This window comes from Hordeum vulgare, chromosome 5H, assembly GCF_904849725.1.
Source record: "Hordeum vulgare subsp. vulgare chromosome 5H, MorexV3_pseudomolecules_assembly, whole genome shotgun sequence".
NCBI lineage: Eukaryota > Viridiplantae > Streptophyta > Magnoliopsida > Poales > Poaceae > Hordeum > Hordeum vulgare.
The window spans coordinates 495,009,687-495,030,479 of NC_058522.1; the positions used below are offsets into that span (position 1 = coordinate 495,009,687).

A 20,793-nucleotide genomic window follows, 5' to 3' on the forward strand; every position below is an offset into this window, starting at 1 on the left:
ATACAATTTTGGTTAGCTTCAAGCCTTCAATGTCACCACCAAAAGTCGTCAGTCACGGTCCGCCATCACCCACGACACCTAGCCCCGCCAGTGAACACCACACGACGATAAACCACCAAAAGTTGTGTTCATTCGCGGATGGCATGCTTTGTTTCCCCCCTTTGCACAACAAAGAAAAATAAAAGGACACTAGTTCGTTGTGGTGAATACGAGTATTTGTGAGCTACTAGTATGTTCAAACAAAGGCCACCACCCATCACATATGTCATCCAGCCAAAGCTTGAAAGGTAACCAAGGGATGCGCGCAGCGGAAACGATAGTAAAACAAAGGGTGGCGCGCCATGAAGCTGCCGTGTGTTCCGGCGCAAGTGTCACCGTGACTGTGACATACACGTACTACCTCTCCGCCACTTGCCATTTCCAGGAAGCCACCGCCTGCCTTTGCCTACTTATGCTCCCCCGTCTCCTCAAACAAGCTCCACCGATCTCGATCGAAACCTCTCACCACAGCCGCTGATTCTTCCAGTACAAAAACTACTCCACACCTCTCACGAGCATGTCGAATCCGATTCAGACGGACGTCGCCGGCATCGCCTCCCCGTCCGGCCAGCAGGAGCAGCAGGGGCACCGGACGGTGTCGTCGGAGCCGCCGAAGCGGCCCGCGGGGCGCACCAAGTTCCACGAGACGCGCCACCCTCTGTACCGCGGCGTGCGCCGCCGCGGCCGCGTCGGGCAGTGGGTGTGCGAGGTGCGCGTGCCCGGGATCAAGGGCTCCAGGCTCTGGCTCGGCACCTTCAACACGGCCGAGATGGCCGCCCGCGCGCACGACGCCGCCGCGCTCGCGCTCTCCGGCCGCGCCGCCTGCCTCAACTTCGCCGACTCCGCCTGGCGGATGCTGCCCGTGCTCGCGGCCGGGTCGTTCGGCTTCGGCAGCGCGCGGGAGGTCAAGGCCGCCGTCGCCGTCGCCGTCGTGGCGTTCCAGCGGAGGCAGATTATTCCAGTCGCCGTCGCCGTCGTGGCGCTCCAGAAGCAGCAGGTTCCGGTCGCTGTCGCCGTCGTGACGCTCCAGCAGAAGCAGCAGCAGGTCCCGGTCGCCGTCGCCGTCTCGGCGCTCCAGCAGCAGCAGGTCCCGGTCGCCGTCGCCGTCGTGGCGCTCCAGCAGCTGCAGGTTCCGGTCGCCGTCGCCGTCGTGGCGCTCCAGGAGCAGCAGATTATTCTACCAGTCGCGTGCCTGGCGCCGGAGTTCTACATGTCTTCAGGCGACCTGCTGGAGCTCGACGAGGAGCAGTGGTTCGGCGGAATGGACGCCGGGTCGTACTACGCGAGCTTGGCGCAGGGGATGCTCGTGGCGCCGCCGGACGAAAGAGCGAGGCCGGAGCACGGCGAGCAGACCGGCGTCCAGACGCCGCTATGGAGCTGCTTGTTCAACTAATTTAGCACTACTGTCAACATGTAGATAGTTGCGTTCTTCCAGATTTGGGAGGAAAGAGAGTAGGCAGTTGGTACTACTTTTGGGGAAAAGGGGCTAGATTGCTTAATTCAACAATTGGTACTGAACTCGATTGTGTATCGTGCACTCCATGAATCGAAATCAAGGATTTTTGGGAGAAGAAAAACAGACACATCAAAGGACTTCAGTGTTGGTTGACAACCTGTGAAAATGATTGATTTGGACAGTTTTGCAAATCGTTCTCTTGCGACGATCCGCTAACGCTCCCTCGGATGCACCATTCCCATCACTTGCGTCAGACAAAGTGGTTTTTCGTGGGCGACGGTGTTGTGGATCTTGCGGTGAACTTGGTATGGGTAGTTCGTCGTTTTTGGCTTTTCCTCCTTGACGATTGTGCCGTCTCTTTCGTTTAGAGCGTTTTATACCTTTAGGTGCGTGTCGTCGCGTTTTAAATAATGTATTCTATAGTCAGATATTTTAAATTAAAAACTTTAAACTCATATTATTATATGTAGCATAAACTTAATGTAAATGAAGCTCGTCCAGCTCCATCGTGTCCATGTACGTCGGCCGACAGCGTCCCCTGTAGTGTCGGTCCGGTCGCCGGCAAGGTATAATAGGATACGGGACACTGGTCGGTTCACGGAAGTCAAGCTCCCGACGTCTCGCATGCCCTACTCTTCCTCGTCGGAGCCCGTAACCCGGACGGTGCCGGTAGACGTCAGCTCGATGATGGATCCTTCCTGAAAGGAGATGATGTCCACCACGATGCGGTCGCGGCGCCCGCACCCGTGCATTATACGGGGCGCTGGAGAGTGTGACTCCATCTCTCGAACGTCCACTGCCGCGAGGGCCTTCGCCGCCTCCCGCGCGGGATGAGCTCGTGGTCGATGGATCTGGAGGTAAAGGACTCGGATTCGTTGCCCGCCATGCTAGAGAAGGCTGGAGATCGCCGGAGGCGAGCTTTGATGGCGGATGGGAGTGGAGTGAAGTGGCTAGGGATTTGGTCCGATGAGCGGATGAAGACGGATATATGTAGGGTCGATACGGGCCATGCCGACGTGGCGGGCGTGCTCGGGCGCGCCCGGGCTCCCCCATATCCATTTCATATTTGGGGTTGGATATGAGTGGTGTCGGTCAGCCCGGGCGTTTGAGTCCCGTTTGAGGCGCCCGGTTAGGTTAAAATTTTGCTTTTCTGCTTGGCTCCTAGGGGAAGTTAGATTGATGACCGGTCACTGTCCGGGCACCTGCCTGGACATTTGAAATGGGTATGAGGGATCTGTGTGTAGTTGCTCTCACGCTCTAGGATGAGCATATTGTTTGGGAAAAACTTCTAATCTATTCATATTTAATCATGATAGTACAACGAACAAGAGAAATAATATAAGTTAAATACAGATCCGTAGACCACCTAGCGACGACTACAAGCATTGAAGCGAGTGATACTTGTGATATGCGTTGGAATTTTTCCCAAAGAGGAGGGGATGATGCATCACACTATAGATAAGTATTTCCTCAATGAGAACCACAGTTATCGTCTTATCGAACCAATAGAAGTATCACATAACTCTCGTCTTCAACGCCTATGCACAAAAGAGCAAACACTAACACCCAACACGGACACGAGAGTTGTCAATCTCCTTGAACTTATTACTTGCAAGCAAATGAGCAATGTAGATGATAGTTGTGTAAATATAAAGTGGAAATAAACAAAAAGAAAATAATGACAACAAGGAAATAATATCGATTGTAAATATATAAGTGAATAGACCCGGGGCCATAGTGTTCTCTAGTGGCTTCTCTCTCAAAGAAGGCATACAGTGGGTAAAGAAATTACTGTTGGACAATTGATAGAAAAACGTATAGTTATGCAATATTTATTCATGACAATAATCATGTGTATGTAGGCATCACGTCCATAAGAAAATAGGTCAATTCCTGCCTACATCTATTACTATTACTCCATCCATCGACCGCTATCCAACATGCATCTAGAGTATTAAGTAAAACATATCAATGCTTGAAGAACAATGACATGATGTAGACAAAGAAAACTCAGTTAATATGAATCAACCCCATCGTTTTATCCTCGGGGGCTACATAGACATGACTCAGCAGATTTGGTTGTTTCCAACAAATTTAAGAACTCTGGATCATTGCAGGGAAGACAACCCGGACCCGGAGGCTGCTGCCATATTGGCGAGAAGTTAAATGTTGCCAAAAAGAACTTGCTGCCACGATGCACAATTCAAACATGGATGCCCTGCCTTATGGGCGAAAAATTAAAGATTGCCAAAGATGACCAGCTGCCATGATGCGTTGTTCAAACACATGTATACTCCTTTATTGGATCATCGTATTATCATCGTGATCAATGGAATCAAGCCGGCTTATCTGAACTCCACATTGTTTGGCATTAATAGCATTGTCTTCTCCAATCCTATGATGGGCTTTTCTATTGATCGCAGGTAACTTGGGAGCTTCCAACTCATCGAGTTTAGCTTTCTCACCCTCTTGATCCGGCAAAGACGCCAGAAAATGGTTATACCTGCCTGTATGTTTGATGCGACTCCGATCAGGTGGCTCCACTTATTCTTGTCTATTCAATCCATTGTGCACCCTCAATCAGCAAGGTTAAAATATTAGTTGTCACGTGAGAGCCGACATACTACAGTAGGACAAACCATGTGTTATCATACCCGCTTCATTGAAGCAAGACTTGACCTCAGTGGACAGCGTTTGTGAAGACCATACCGATCCACAAGACAGAAAAAACACTTTGCAAAAATGCAGGAAGTAGCTAGGACGGATGTGGAAAAGGCATTGAGAGTTCTTAAAGGTCGTTTGGGGAATTGTTCATGGAATTGAAATGATGTGGGAATCAAAAACTTTGTGGTGGTTGATGACATGTTGCATTATTTTGCACAATATGTTTATTGAGGATGAGGTGAGGGTGTTGCACAAACCAACGATTTTGAAGTGCCGGGAAAACATGCATCGGAATCTTTGAGATCATTATGTACACGTGCCACTACCCAGTGATCTTATGGACCATGTGTGAACTTACAATCAAAACCAAAGAGTTGATGATTCAATTGTACACTCTAAATAAATTTTATGTAAACACTATTTATTTTTGATATCATTTATTTGTTATTTACGTGCGACATTGACGTGTATGATCGACGTGGATGGATCTATATGGATTTGAAAGCCCATATTTGAAATACGTGAATGCTGGAAAGAAAATATTAGGGACCGCCCGAATGCACACGTAGACATGTCCGAACATGCCTGTGAACATATAGGGGTCAGATTTGCCGAGCGTGACAGTAGATCTCTAAATTATCCACATGGCTTCTCCTCAAGAAGACACTCACTCCTAGTCGGTTGGTTATCGAGGGTTGACCCATGAAGGCGTGTGCAAGCTATATCATGCTCCTACGTGCATGAGCCTTCATCCGCAGATGTACACGCATTATATCCGATTGGTTCTCCATCCCCGCCAACACCACTCAGAGCATCTCCGCATCTCCAGGCATTGAGGCTCCCAAGAGGCGTTTTTAGGCCGGTTAGGGTTGCCTCGGCGTAATTTTTTGCTTTGAGGGTGAACTTTTCTCCGGTCGTTGTGCTCCCAGCCAACGTACGAGGCGCTCTAAGCCGGCCACACATCCTCCGTTTGGTTTCTGTGCTATGTGTAGTTACTCTGTAGTTTGTGGGTGAGGAGAGAGAAAAAAAGAAGACAGAGGGGATGGACGACTGCCGGTGGGCCATTTGCATGCAGAAAATAGCGTCGGATATCCCTGATTGCCCTCCAATGGGCTGGGTTTATCCTCGAAAATCCTATTTTAATTTTGCCCAAATCCAACGAAAAATAAGGCGTTCGGGACACGACTAGGGTCTTTTCTTATCGCCGGAGGAAAAATATGAACCGGGGGGGGGGGCTTTTGGGGCCGACTGGAAATGCTCTAGCAATTTATTTACGAGCAATGCTACATCTGCGTAAATGTCTACGTACATTTATGAGATGGTCTAATTTGGCAATAATTTATTGGATTAAGAAGAGGGTAAGGCCCACTCACCCCCGATAATCAGGAGGGCATGTTTAGATTAGTTAATTTTTTTAGTAAACCTAGGTAGGCTTCAACAGATCTAGCATTTTTGGTTTTTTACCTAGCAATGCTACATCTATGCAATGTGTCCTACGTTATGTACGTAAACGCTTAAGCGGCAATGTTTGATTGGATGGTGTTAGAGCATATATCTCCATATGTGGTTTTGGTAATTGATGACAATTCCTATGGACTAATGGTTGCCTTAAGTTATATTTATAGGATTTGTCCATAGGAGCTTCCTGAAGTCCATCTGTTGGGTTCAAGGAGTTTATATGTTGACCAAGATGTTATTCAAGTTATTATCCAAAGAATGGTCATAGAAACACTAGGTTGATCAAGATCTGAGACAAAGAGTAAATCAAGATGATCAACACATTGCTTTTATTGCAATTTGTCCATAGGCACTTCTTGAAGTCCATCTGTTGGGTTCAAGGAGTTTATATGTTGACCAAGATGTTATTCAAGTTATTATCCAAAGAATGGTCGTAGAAACACTAGGTTGATCAAGATCTTAGACAAAGAGTAAATCAAGATGATCAACACACAAAGCGTATAAGATGTACCGAGAGAGATCAAGTGATCCCATAGTAAGGTAAGCATTGTCCATTACGTGTTTGTGTACTAACCCATGGTCTTTGTGAGACTCCTATGTGGGGGTTAGGTGTGTTTCCATTGGGATTGCGTCAAAAGGAAGATCTCATACAACCCATGAAGGATGATGTCAAGTGGTGATGTCATCAAGATTGTGGTGTGCAAATTCAAGTGGATGAGCACGAATATATCATTGAAACTATTGTCAATGATCATGTGCTAACAAGGATAAGATCAAGATAAGCATTCCTGAGCACTACATGCTTGATTCTTGTGGATGTTCACATGGTGGATAGGACAAGATCAAGATAAGCATTCTTGAGCACTACATGCTTGATTCTTGTGGATGTTCACACATGGTGGACAAATAAAGATAAATACATAAGCTAGGCTTTTCGCATTGTGTATGGGAAAGCTACTTGAAGACTTCATCATGTCTTGCTTTCAACTTGAGCCAAGAAGGAACAACAACATCAAGCTCAGGTGAAAGGGCTAACTCAAAGATATCAGTTCCTTTGACGTTAGTTGTGCGGAGTGATGATCAGCGAATAAAAGTATACACTCAAGTATGGATCATCAGTACTCTTTTATGATTCTTGAGTCCTTAGGGATCCCGCACTATTAAGAGGGGATCACAGGTTTTGCGATGAACTTGCTCAAACTACATCATCACTTTCTGCTCAGACCACATCTCCACTGTTTTGTTGTTATCTGAAAACAGAACCAGTGCCTCGGACATCCGGCTTTCTCCGGACGTCCGAGGACCGGACGACTGACTAGTTCGGAAATCCGGAATCCTATACCAGAGAAACCAGAGCCATATAACTCGGACTTCCGACTACCTCCGGACGTCCGAGGCCCGGATGTCCGGCCAAGTCCCGGAAATCCGGAAGCCTCCACCAGTAGAAGTTGAGTTCTATATCTCGGAAATCCGGCTCCCTCCGGACGACCGAGCGTCGGACGTCCGACACACGTCGGAATTCCGGAACCTACCACCAGTAGAAGTTGAGCTGTATAACTTGGATTTCCGGTCCTCTCCGGACGTCCGTATGCTGATAAATTCAAATATGTTCAGGCACATCTACAGGCCTCGGACGACCGACCCCTGTCGGACGTCCGACCGCTGATGAATTCAGAAGAGTTCCAGTCATGCCTAAAGGTCTCGGACGTCCGACCGGTCCCTCGCGGACGCCCGGACTTCCGACAACTGTCGGACGTCCGGACCCTGTGTGACTTAAAGTGTCCCCAACGGCTCTTTTTCTCTCCACACTATAAATACCCCCCTCCCACTTCGTGAGAGGGTTGCCCAACACAGCCTTATCCTCATAAGAACACACTTCCACCTCACACACATTTGCTCACTCCAAATATTAGATCCCAAGAGCATTTGTGAGCCCCTTTGAGAGTTGTTCCAATCAAAAGATAGATCTTCTCCCTCTCCTTCTCTCAACCCAAGCTATTTGTGATTTGAGCAAGTTTTGAGCATTCCCCGTGATCTTGTTACTCTTGGAGGTTGGAGACTCCTAGGCGGTAGGAGTTCTTCGGAGAGGAATCAATCCGTGTGATTTCCCCCGGAAAAGTTTGTGAGGGTTTGGAAGCCACCTCAAAGGCTTACCACTAGTGGTTGAGAAACGCCTTCGTGGTGTTATCTCAAAGGGAGAATAGGGTGAGCCTTCGTGGCGTTGGTGTGCCTTCGTGGTAACATCCACCTCTCTGACGGTGACTAGCTTCCCTCCAAGGAAGTGAACATCGGGATACATCTTCGTCTCCGTGACCTTGGTTATCCTTAACCCTAACTCCTTACTTGTGGTTTACTTGTGTTATTTGAGCATACATACATTGCATATTGCTTGTGCTCATTATATTGTGTTGGCCATTTCTTGTACAAGATTAATCATTTAAGCATACCCTCTATATCCACACGTTCATACTTGCAGCCCTTGATATATCGTGTTGATATAGTGTGATCTAGTATCTTGTGTTGTTCACCTACTTGTCGTGTGATATAGCTCAAGTAAGTTTGTGTAACTTACTTGTGCTTGTTAGTAACTGTATTGTGTCCATCTTGATAGATCGTGTTGTTGATACACGTTGCAATGCCTAGTGCATTTAGGATTTGTGCTTGACAAGTACCCTCTTAGTTTATTTTCGCATTAGGTTCAAGCCAAATCTGAAGAAGCTTTTAAATAGCCTATTCACCCCCCCCTCTAGGCGTCATCGAGGTCTTTTCAGATGGAATGAGGGCAGGCCCCCACCCTGTTGAACTCAGGGGGTGATGGACATAATAGATTAAGGAAAGTTAGGCATGTGCCAATGCAAGTCTCTTAGCGCGGTTTCATAGGCAGTGGCAGATCTAGGATTAGAAGTTACCCGGGGTGGAATTTTGAAAGAGAAATAAATAAATAAATTCAAAGGCCAAATACAATGAAATAAGACAACCAAAAAAACTAATTGGCCAAGATTGCGCATTCAGGCAAGACGTTGAACACAATGAATTATTCAAAGTTGGTTTATTCTCAAGAACTAGGCAAATAATATATCATATATGATGCAAAAAAATTATATAAAGTCTACCTTGGACTCCTGTTGCTCGCTGAATTTTCCATTGTTTGTTCCAAAATTCCTAATCTTCAAGTCCATTAGGCACCTCAAACATGTACAAAAATTAGATCAATCTAAACCATAACATAATATGATACTTTTTCAAACAAAAGATAAAACAAGTTTTTACCACTAATTAAGTCATAGTTACACATGGATGATTTCAAAGATGGCCTCTAGGTCCCTTTAGGCCATAAAAATGTTCTATATTCGGTCAGTTTCATCTTCATCGATCCCTGTAACACCGAATTGGTAACTAATTTCAGCATTCAACTTGCAAGAATTCGGCCGACAACAAATTAAGAATTCGACCAAAAGAGGAGAAAATTAGTGGAATCGTGTGTGAGGGTTAGCTGATCGTGTACAAGAGTCGGGAACGTGGGCTGCATACAACAAAGAATGGTCTTCTCATATTCTACTGGGCCTTTTTCATCGGTCCATTAGTGAAGCGTTTTCTTCTGTAGTCTTCTTCCTGCTCCAAGCGTTCTCTTTCCTCTTCTCTGTAGCATGCGAACAGAAAGCTGCTCTCGGCTTTCATGGTGGACATGACTGTACAAAGCACTAAGGGAGGTACCCTAAGTTCCAAAAATTTAACCGTGGCGGCCGTCCCTACACGACCCCACGCTGGAGCCGCCCCTGTTCATAGGCATTTTACTTATGTGGCATTATATTTAATGAGAAGAGATAGTAGTAACATACAACCTTGGCAGGTGGTCATAGGCAGAAAAGATATGCTAACCCAATCACATGCATGCATGGCCACGAATAATTAAATTTAGATATAACACATAAGATACAATGCATTGTATTAGTTATTTTTTATATTTTAATAATGAATATGATTACGTGTTAAGAGATGATGCATCGATGCGTGCCTTACGTAAACCAGCCTGTAGCTGTTAATATGGGTTGCATTTTTTTTTTCGGCTCAAGAATTTGGCGAGATCACCACGTTTGTCAAGAACCCTGTGTAGTACTTCCTCTATCTCAATTTATAAGTCCGGCACGTGTATCTAGGTCGTCAATTTGATCAACTTAATGATAAACATATATTGCAAAAATTATATCAATAAAAAAACTTTAGATGTTCTATTTTTTAATGATATAATTTTTATTTTAAACAATAGATTTTATATAAATTAAATTGACGACCTAGGCACACGCGCGTGCCTTATAAATTATGACGGAGGGAGTAGATATTTTGGACGTTGCTTTCACGCAAAAGAAGACATGGACAATGAGCGATTGGCAGCTTTCATTGCCATATAAAGTGGTTTAGTCTCATGTCTCTTGTTTTTTTTCTAAACTTGGTTTTCTCTTCTTTGATTTTAAAATGGACCAGGGTCCGTCTTACCCCTGAATCATCTAGCATTAAATAATTAGAAATAAACATCTGGACCCATGACTACCCCTGGTCGACTTCAGATATTTCTGCCTGCCTGCCAATTCTGGTCATCACACATGAAAGAACAGACCTACCGTTGATTTCTATTTTATGGCAGTCCAAAAAAAGATTAGTGGTAGGGTCGCCCAACCGTGACGCCAAGATATTTGGTTTTGTCCATGGAGCGAATGATTTGAGTGAAAAGAGTAGTGCTCATTTTTCCATTTGTTTATTGAATAAAGAAGGAAGCTGAGGTGTGCCCTTCCGGGAGTAGAAACCGAGCGCTTTCACATTTGGGGGGAAACCTTTCCCCCGATGCTTACTCCCTGTTCTTCCCATATTTGGTGAAACACAAGCCAGTACTAACAAATACTCCTGCTTAATCAGTGGATCGAACTAGTAGCTCCACAGCGACGTGTCGAAGCCGTCGTCGTGTTCGCGGTCCTCCGGCCACGCTCCGTCGTCCGGCGGCTCCATGAGCATCGCCTGCGCCAAGCTCGCGTAGTACGACCCGGCCTCCATGCCGCCGATCCAGTGCTCGTTGTCGAGCCCCGACAGGTCGGTGGGAACGATGGAGAGCGCGCTCACCACGGCCGCGGAAGACGGCGCCGTTGACACGTCCGCAGGGCGCTCCTCCTCCCGGAACACCTGGAGGGCGACGGCGACGGCGTCCTTGATCTCCTGCGCGGCGGCCAACCTGAACGACCCGGTCGCGTGGACGGGCATCATCCGCCAGGCGGAGTCGGCGAAGTTGAGGCAGGCATCGCGGCCGGAGAGCGCGAGCGCGGCCGAGTCGTGCGCGCGCGCCGCCATCTGGGCAGTGGCGAAGGTGCCGAGCCAGACCCTGGAGTAAGCCCGGCTTCCGGCCGGCACGCGCAGCTCGCACACCCACTGCCCTTCCCGGCCACGGCGGCGCACGCCGCGGTACAACGGGTGGCGCGTCTCCTGCAACTTGCTCCGCCCCGCCCGCCGCTTCGGCGGCTCCGACCACACCGTCCGGTACTCCTCCTCCGGCCACACCGTCCTGTACTCTTGCCCCCCGTACTGCGGCCACGCGGCAACGGTGTCCATCACTCGTAGCTAGCGTCCACAGGGCGATCTGGTGTACCGAGGTAGCTGTATTATCGGGGGCTAGTGAGCCGGAGAGGTGGACCATGGAATGGAAGATAGGAGCATGACACGATATATAAACTTGAAGCGGCTGCATGTAGGCAAGGGATGAAATCGCACTCTCACTGATTGACCACTAGCAGCATGTACGCAGCAGGTGGTCTGTGTATTTTCTCTTATAGATAAGGAAACGTTTCCAGCCGGTCCGTTCGACTCTCAAGGCCCGTTCGATCTAGTGCGATTCAAATACGTCGTCATGTGGATTGTTTTTTTCATCTGCCCACCGATTGCTTTAAGCGGTTCATTTGCATCTTATTCAGTCGGCTTCATTTCAGACGACGGCGGCTTGGGCGACTGGAGGGCGACAGGGGCGGCAGCGGCTCCGGCGACAAGGGCGGTGGATCCAGTGACAGGGCCGGCGACGGCGGCGGCGGGGACGTTCTCCAACGACCTATGGCGGGCGGGTGATCCAATGACCGACGGATGAGTTGCTGCACGTGGATCTGTAGGGATGATGTCGCGAATGCTACAACCACGTATCACAAAAGCTGCAAGCATCTGAAAAAGCTACAACCGTTGATAAAAAAGTTACAACCACGTCCATGAGAGTTGCAACCAAACTTCGTCGGAGTTGTAGCCGGAGTTGCAACCATGATGAAAAAATGATGCAACCATTATACAAATTTGTTACATTTGTCATTATGTTTTGTTGCAACCGTATTGTTTTTTGCTACAACTGTTGATATGGGCAAGTTGCAACCATGATGAAAAAATGCTGCAACCATTATACAAATTTGCTACATCTGTCGTTCTATTTTGTTGCAACTGTATTGTTTTTTAAAAGGGTTGCAACCATGAGTGCACGTTGTTGCATCCATGGAGGTTAGAAACGCACGAAGACGACATAGGTGAGGGCTGCGACCGGCAGCGACCGACGATGAAGGCGACCAACAGCGAGGAGGCGAGGCGGTCGACGCGTGCTGGGGCGTCAGCAAGTGCGAGGCGGGCCTCTCTACTTTTCCGTGCGAGAGGTTGAAGATAGGAGATTGTGGATGATAGGATCTGACGGTTCGGGGAGCAAATCTGACGGCTGAAGCTCGATCGGCCCAACAGTTGGGCCGGCGCGCCGGCGAAGAGTGGTGGCCTATAGATAAGGCCGTCCTATATGATCTAATTTATGGGATATCCAAGATCTGGACTGTCGTGGTTTTGTCACGGCAGATGTCCTCGTGAAAAGACTTAGTACTGGAGCCATCGCACCTTGGTGGCGACTCAAAGGGGTTAAACGGGAGGAACACGGCGATTTACCCAGGTTCGGCCCCTCGAAAGGAGGTAATAACCTACGTCCTGCTTTGTGTGTATTGATGTGGATTCGATTACAACGGAGGCGTAACTCGCCTAACCTAGCACTCGATGATTCTCTAACCTAGCTTTCCTTCTTAAGACTCGCCTTTATATATAGGTCGAGGCCTTAGGGTCTACAAGAGTCCCTTCCTCCTTACAAATCGTGACCATTGTAGTCTCTAAGTCGCCGTCCTTCAAAACCCGGAGACCTTCCAGAAATCATAACCGTCCCGCGGCCTTGGAACGCCCAGGCTGAAGCCCAAGTAACCTAAAGGATGAATCGCCTTATTGGTAACCCGGCCCATCTTGGGCGGGTCACTTAATAAGTAATATCCCCAACATTAGGCCACAGATTGACTTGAACTTTCACGCCAATGCTTCCGCTCAGTTGAAGGTGATTCACTCCTTCGTCTTTCTCCACACGTCAGAAATTGTAACTCGCCATCTGGCACCGAAAAAAATCTTTGAGTCGCCAAACCATTTCCTGTTGGCATCTTCTTATCCCTCGATTCTCGGGAAAATTAACATAATCCCAACGGATCTTTAGTGCATCGTTATCCCAAAATCTTCGGACGTCATCATGGCGAATCTTTTTATTCCCCAACGGTTCCCGCTCACGGCGCCTCGATTCTAGCGCCCGTCCTGATAAATAGACGGAAGGGACAGGGCTGGCGCTTCCCACCTACCAGTCTCGTCAGTCCCCCCCATTATCACAGCAAAAGGCCTCATCGCTTCCCGAGGGCTCCGCCGCCGGCCGCAACTTCCGCCTTCGTCCGAGAAGCTTCAGCGCCGCCCGCAAGCCGTTGCCGTCGTCAAGCTTCGCACCTCGGGCGATCCGTCCGCCGCCATTGTCCATCGCATCATCACCGACCACCTCGTTGCTCGCCTCGAACTCCGCCACCGCCGAAGATTTCTTCGTTCGTCGAGACCCCCGCGCTTCTTCAACGATCTCCGTCACCGCCGGCCTTCTTCGATCGAGAGCATCAGGTTAGGCCTTCATTCACCTTTTTAGGAGTAGGTTCATTCCTTGCTTGTGCTTCCGCCATTGCCGTAGCTTCGAAGCTTTTCGTTCACAGTCATTCATTTCCCTCGAATCGATTAGTCCGAGCACCGATAGGGTAGCCAGCGCCCTGAATAACTTTAACTATCCGCCGTACTTGCGAATTTTTGAACACAATGTCTTCACCAAACGAGGGGCGTCACTTGATAATAAATTGTTCGTGCCCAGTTATATTCGTAGGTTTTCACATCTGTTTGGTAGATCCATTCCTCATTTACTGTTTGCAAAAAGCCGTTTGTAGCCTTCATCCCCCCCTTAGTGCTTCAGAACGAATAGATTTTACCATCCGCAGAAACATAGCCTTTGGGAATAGCCCTACTTCCATAAGTCGCCATAGCAACCCAACCCGGCCTCTTGCTCTGGCGGGTTAAATGAACCGACTCCATCCCATATAGTAGATGTTCAAGACATATAATATCATACTTTTACCTACTTGTAGCATGGGTGCCGTTTTCAAGAGTGACTGGCTTCCTACCAAGGTCGATGACGCTGTCTTAGCTAATTATGTGAAAGCGGGCTGTTTGGATCCTCAAGATGTCATTGGATGGCGCACCGGGTTGCGAGAAGATCTCCCTAACCCCAAAGAAGGGGAGATAGTAGTTTTTGTGGAACATTTGGAACGGGGTTTTAAGCCGCCCGGATCGAAATTTCTTAGGGACGCTTTGACCTTCATGAACGTCCGACTCCAGGATCTGGGACCCAATTCCATAAGCAATTTGAGCCAGTTCCAAGTTCTTTGCGAATCTTATCTGCGGATCGAGCCTTCTGTCCCTCTATTCTGGCATTTTTTTTCATTTGAATCGCTAGACGGAATTCCACAATGGCCCCAATTTGGAACTCGGCGGCGTCAACGTCCAGCGCCGTAGGGATAGTCCGTTCCCTTCACTCATCATGCCTAGCCATCCCACGAGCTGGGGCGAATCTTGGTTTTATTGTCAAGAGACATCCCCTGCTGGTGAGAATAAGCTTCTGGGTTACAGGCCAACCCGCCTTCCGGTCAACTTCAAGCTCCCAGACAAGCTCACCGAGGAAGAAGAGTCGGAGTTCATCCCAATATTGTGTGAACTGAGATCCCTGACGAACAATGGTCTTACCGGGGTTGACCTGATCCGCTGCTGGGTCGAATGGCGGATTCTTCCTCTCAGCCGCCGAGATGGTCTGATGTGTGAATTTGACGGCACTCTGGATCATCCTCAATGCTACTTTCACACAGCATTAACAGAAAAAGACATTGTTGCCATCATCAAAAAGCTGACCAGCGAGCCTGCAGGAAAGTGCGGCCAAATCGGCCTTAAGCCCTTTTGCAAGATTAACCCGGCGCCCAAGGTAACCAAAACTGACCTGCCCTTGGTTTTTATCCCTTCTGTTTTATTGCCATCATGATTTCATAATATATACCTTTTCAGAAAGGCGATAAGTTCTGGTCGAGGAGACCTAAAAAGCAAGCCATGAAAACTGCTAAGCCGCCCTCTAAGAAAACCAAGGGCAAAGGTAAATCTGCTGCGGCTGAGCCATCTGAAGTCGACGAATCTCAAGTTGGCGATGCACTTTCAGAGGTACAAATCCGTCCTCTTTTCACTCGCCACCTATCACTTTTGACCTTTTATTTATATCTTTCTCTCTCCTTGTAATAGAATGAAGATGACGAAAGCCAAGAAGACTCTGTTGAGGTAATTTCTGTTTCCTCTGATTCATCTCCTTCTCCACCTAAGCCGGCCCGGCGAATATGTGGGAAAGTCCCCTTCTCACATCCAAATGCTCATTTGGACCCAAATTTCTTACTGAAGAAAACACAACACGCCTCAAACCGGAAGACACGAAGTCACTCTGGCGACCTGATATCTGGTTTACCAGCAACAAACAAAAGAAAGCCAAGCGAGGTACTTTTATGATTAACCATTATTCGTGCTTCTTTGGATCACATTTGTAACCTACCTGTATTATTGATATATAATTCTTGCAGAATTCTCCTTCCACTTCTAGCGACTCAGTGATGTCAACACTTTCACCGATGATTCGAGTTCCGGGGTAAGTCTCTTGCCTTGACTTTTGAGAATAACGATCTTTTCAATTCCTTAACGTGCTTATTCCCTTCTGTTAGGGAACAAGCCAAGAAAAGGAAAACCAGTGGATCAATTCCTGATGCAACTTCAGAACCTCCAAAGAAATCAACTCCGAGTCAAGACGATCCGGCTCATGCTGAGCCTGCGATTCAAGTGGATCTTCCTGAGTCGCCGAAGGAAACAATGGATGCCTCTAAATCGCCGAACCCATTGATGACAACAGAAGACCCAGATGCTGTAGTCATTACTGGCTCTGGCTTTTCCAAGCCGGCAGCGACAGTTTTGTCCAAACATGTAGCATCCTCCTCTCAGGCCATTCCCGAGTCTGGGCTCTCCAAGGCGAAACTTTCCGACTATGCAAATCTGGAGTTTAAGGAACTCTGTTCTGGCTTTGCAAGTCGCCTGGAGGCGAGCTATGAGATGGAGAGAAATCTGCTAAAGATGTTAAACAACAAACATGAGGTAAACTTTGTTATATTTATACTATTCCCAGTAACCCCCAAGGGCCGGGTCATCAGTAAAAAGATGAGCCGGGTCTTGAAAATTTAGAAAAAGCTTCGCGACCAGTAACCCCCAAGGGCCGGGTCATCAATAAAAAAGATGAGCCGGGTCTTGAAAATTTAGAAAAAGCTTCGCGACCAGTAACCCCCAAGGGCCGGGTCATCAATAAAAAAGATGAGTCGGGTCTTGATTTCTGTATAATTTCTCCTGAAAAAATTATACATTAGCCCCCAAGTGTCAGGGATATTGCTTTGCAGTAATTCTGAGACTTGTCTTTATTTTAAACTTTCAATAGAAAAACCTTGCTCAGACCGAATTAGCGCTGGGCGATTTAAGGAAAAAACTTAGCTGAACAACAAGACGCCCGAACTCAGTCGGAAGAGAAGTATAAATTGGGTCTGGCCGAACTGGAAAAACTCAAAGCCGAGTTAGAAAAAACTCAAGCTGACCAAAACGCCGCTTTGAAGAGAGCAGAGAAAGCTGAAGCGAAGCTGGCGACTGTTCAACAGGAATTATCCGGCTTAAAACGTCATATCTCTAACATGACGCAAGCGATCTTTGGTAAGCCTTACCTAAATCTTCAACCTTATCCCCCCCTTTTTTGTACTCAAATTTCTGATCTTAAGTCACTAATTATCAAACTCCAGGTCCAAGAGTCGCCAACCTGCAAGAAGACTGTGTGTTGATGCTGAAGGCGATTTATACGCTGATAGAGCAACTGTACACAGGCAGTGTGTTGACCGTCAAAGCTGTAATGGGTGCCAAAGAGCCTATTACTTCCATCAAGAAGGTACTTGGGTGTCTGTCCACACTTCCTCCCCAGATTGGCGAGTTAATTCGGTCAGCCGCCCGGAAAGGTGCCCTGACTGCCCTGAGTCGCTGCTTAGCGTATGCCCCGGAGATCAATCTAGAAGAAGTAGCCGCTGGCTTCCCTCAGCTTAAAGACGATGGATCGGAATTTGTTGAAGAGGATTACCAGAAAGTTGTCAAGGATTCTCAGCTGGCTACAACTCGACTCGCCGCAAGCCTTGATTTAACGACGTACCAGGCGGGTTATGACAGTAAGAATAAGAACGTCAGCCCGCCAACCTTCGTGGTGACCAACCTGATTCCTCGGCGACCCAAGAATCCTTTCGACTGGGAAGCAGACTTGGCATCAATTTTGACCGATGAAGACGACTTTGCTGCTTTGGCCAGGTGCAATTGGGTATTGGGCGATTTACAAATCGAAGTTGGTCACAGCTCACGCCAGGATTTGGCGAAGTAGACGTTCCTGAATTTGGCCTGCGAGCCATGTAATAGTCAGTACTATTTTTTGATGACATCTCCTGCGAGAAAAAAACCCTTATATCGCTTTTTAAGGCGACTTGAAATATTTGGCCCGCCTTTATAAGAATCTTCTATAATGCTTAATCCGCCAAGGATAAAACAAATCTTAGCACCCTCCTGTTGTAAACTTTGAAAACATCATCTGTGAAAACAAATGAACTACGGGTAGATTCAACAGGTATGTAGAAAGGGGAAGATCATAATAAAAGTAACTTCGTCGGCTTATAAGGTCGCGACAGGGGGAGGCGAGTCAGAAAACTTGTGCACCCACCCTAAATGCAAGTTTCATCGGCTCATACGGTCGCGACAGGGGGAGGCGAGTCAGAAAACTCGTGCACCCACCCTAAATGCAAGTTTCGTCGGCTCATACGGTCGCGACAGGGGGAGGCGAGTCAGAAAACTCGTGCACCCACCCTAAATGCAAGTTTCGTCGGCTCATAAGGTCGCGACAGGGGGAGGCGATTCAGAAAGCTCGTGCACCCACCCTAAATGCAAGTTTCGTCGGCTCATACGGTCGCGACAGGGGGAGGCGAGTCAGAAAGCTCGTGCACCCACCCTAAATGCAAGTTTCGTCGGCTCATACGGTCGCGACAGGGGGAGGCGAGTCAGAAAGCTCGTGCACCTACCCTAAATGCAAGTTTCGTCGGCTCATACGGTCGCGACAGGGGGAGGCGAGTCAGAAAGCTCGTGCACCCACCCTAAATGCAGTTTCGTCGGCTCATACGGTCGCGACAGGGGGAGGCGAGTCAGAAAGCTCGTGCACCCACCCTAAATGCAGTTTCGTCGGCTCATACAGTCGCGACAGGGGGAGGCGAGTTAGAAAGCTCGTGCACCCACCCTAAATGCAAGTTTCGTCGGCTCATACTGTCGCGACAGGGGGAGGCGAGTCAGAAAGCTCGTGCACCCACCCTAAATGCAATTTCGTCGGCTCATACGGTCGCGACAGGGGGAGGCGAGTCAGAAAGCTCGTGCACCCACCCTAAATGCAGTTTTCGTCGGCTCATACGGTCGCGACAGGGGGAGGCGAGTCAGAAAGCTCGTGCACCCACCCTAAATGCATGTTCTGTCGGCTCATAAGGTCGCAACAGGATGACACAATTTGCACTTTTTAATGAAGAAGCCCCCAAGTCGGAGAGTGTTTTATTACTTCATAATGAAACTGGAAAACTTACAAAACATGGAGCTTTAAGAGCTCAAGTGTAGTAAGGCCGCAAATGAGCAATATTCCAGGGGCGAGTTGACTCAGCCTCTGTAGTCGGTCGATTAGGCCGAAGATCCATCAAATAGTAAGAGCCATTGCGGAGGTTCTTGCTGACGACGAACGGCCCTTCCCACGGGGGTGATAGCTTGTGCATGCCTGCCCGATCTTGTATCAGACGAAGTACCAAGTCGCCCTCCTGAAAAGTCCGACTCTTAACCCGGAGATTATGATAACACCGCAGATCTTGCTGGTAGATAGCCGAACGAGCCGCAGCCAGGTCACGCGCCTCTTCCAAGGCATCCAAGGAATCCTGACGCGCCAGCTCACTATCTTGCTCCACATATGCGGCGACTCTAAGAGAATCATGTCTTATGTCAGTAGGGAGGACAACTTCTGCTCCATAGACCAAAAAGAAAGGAGTGAACCCCGTGGATCGATTCGGGGTGGTCCGAATGCTCCGCAATACCGAAGGTAATTCTTCAACCAACACCCTGGAGTCCTTTCCAGGGGAACCATGAGCCGAGGTTTAATCCCTCGCAAGACTTCCTGATTCGCCCGCTCTGCTTGCCCGTTGGACTGTGGGTGAGCAACTGTAGAAACATCAAGCCGGATATGTTCTCGACGACAAAAATCCAGCATTGCTCCTTGGGACAAGTTAGTACCATTGTCCGTGATAATACTGTGCGGATATCCAAAACGGAAAATCAGCTTTTTCAGAAATTTGACCGCTGTCTCTGCATCGCAAGCTCCAACAGGTTCCGCCTCAACCCATTTAGTGAACTTATCAACTGCCACCAATAAGTGAGTTTTTTTGTTAGAGGACATTTTAAAGGGACCGACCATGTCCAACCCCCAGACCGTGAAGGGCCAAGTAATGGGAATCATCCTCAATTCTTGAGCCGGCACATGAGCCTGTCTCCCATATCGTTGGCACCCCTCGCACCGCCGTACTATGTCTTCCGCATCTGCATGAGACGTCAGCCAAAAGAAACCATGTCGAAAAGCCTTTGATACCAAAGAACGTGACCCGGCGTGATGCCCGCAGTCTCCAAAATGAATGTCATTTAGGATTACGCATCCTTCCTTGGAGGAAACACACCGCTGAAAGACCCCAGAAGCACTCCGTTTATATAACTCGCCATTAATGATGACCATGGATTTGCTACGTCGAACGATCTGGCGAGCCAAAACTTCGTCGGTGGGTAACTCGCCGCGAGTGAGATAAGCCAGATAAGGAAGAACCCAGTCCGGAGTGACATGGAGAGCCGCCACAAGCTGAGACTCGGGATCTGGTATCGCCAACTCCTCCTCCGTGGGTACAGTCACAGACGGTTTATGCAAGATATCCAAAAAAACATTAGGGGGGACCGGTTTTCTCTGTGAGCCGAGTCGCGAGAGGGCATCAGCTGCTTCGTTGAGTCGCCGATCAACATGATCCACCTGATATCCATGAAAATAGCCCGCCACATCAGATACAGCTCGTCTGTAAGCCGCCATCATAGGATCCCGAGAGTCCCAGGTACCCGAAACCTGCTGCGCCACCAAATCTGAATCCCCAAAACATCTGACTCGGGTTAGGTTCATCTCTTTTGCCAGTCGCAAACCGTGAAGCGGAGCTTCATATTCCGCCGCATTATTCGTGCAGGGAAACATGAGTCGAAGAACATAACAGAACTTATCTCCTTGAGGGGATATCAGCACCACACCAGCCCCCGAGCCCTCCAACTGCCTGGATCCATCAAAGTAAATAGTCCAATAGGTAAGGTCAGGCCGATCTTCCGGAGCCTGAAGTTCCGTCCAATCGTTAACGAAATCAACTAGTGCGTGGGATTTGATGGCTGTGCGGGGGGTATATTGTATGTGATGAGATCCAAGCTCTATTGCCCATTTGGCGATTCGCCCTGTTGCCTCCCGATTTTGGATGACGTCACCGAGGGGGGTGGAACTGACCACACTGATCGGGTGCTCCTGGAAATAATGTTTAAGCTTTCGACTCGCCATGAACACCCCATAGACCAGTTTCTGCCAATGCGGGTATCGCTGT

The 20,793-nt window shown here is 48.3% G+C and overlaps 1 protein-coding gene and 1 pseudogene across 2 annotated transcripts; one reads left to right on the plus strand and one right to left on the minus strand.

The window, feature by feature from the left end:
• Positions 1–284: 284 nt before the first annotated feature.
• Positions 285–1,622, plus strand: LOC123396659 (annotated as a pseudogene). The gene has a single exon (XR_006609922.1). The product of XR_006609922.1 is annotated as a dehydration-responsive element-binding protein 1B-like (transcript).
• Positions 1,623–10,333: 8,711 nt separating this feature from the next.
• On the minus strand, positions 10,334–11,482 carry LOC123397475 (dehydration-responsive element-binding protein 1B-like). Its single transcript, XM_045092004.1, has one exon. It carries the CDS (start codon positions 11,210–11,212, stop codon positions 10,538–10,540), a length of 675 nt encoding a protein of 224 aa, XP_044947939.1. The 5' UTR covers positions 11,213–11,482; the 3' UTR covers positions 10,334–10,537.
• Positions 11,483–20,793: the final 9,311 nt, after the last annotated feature.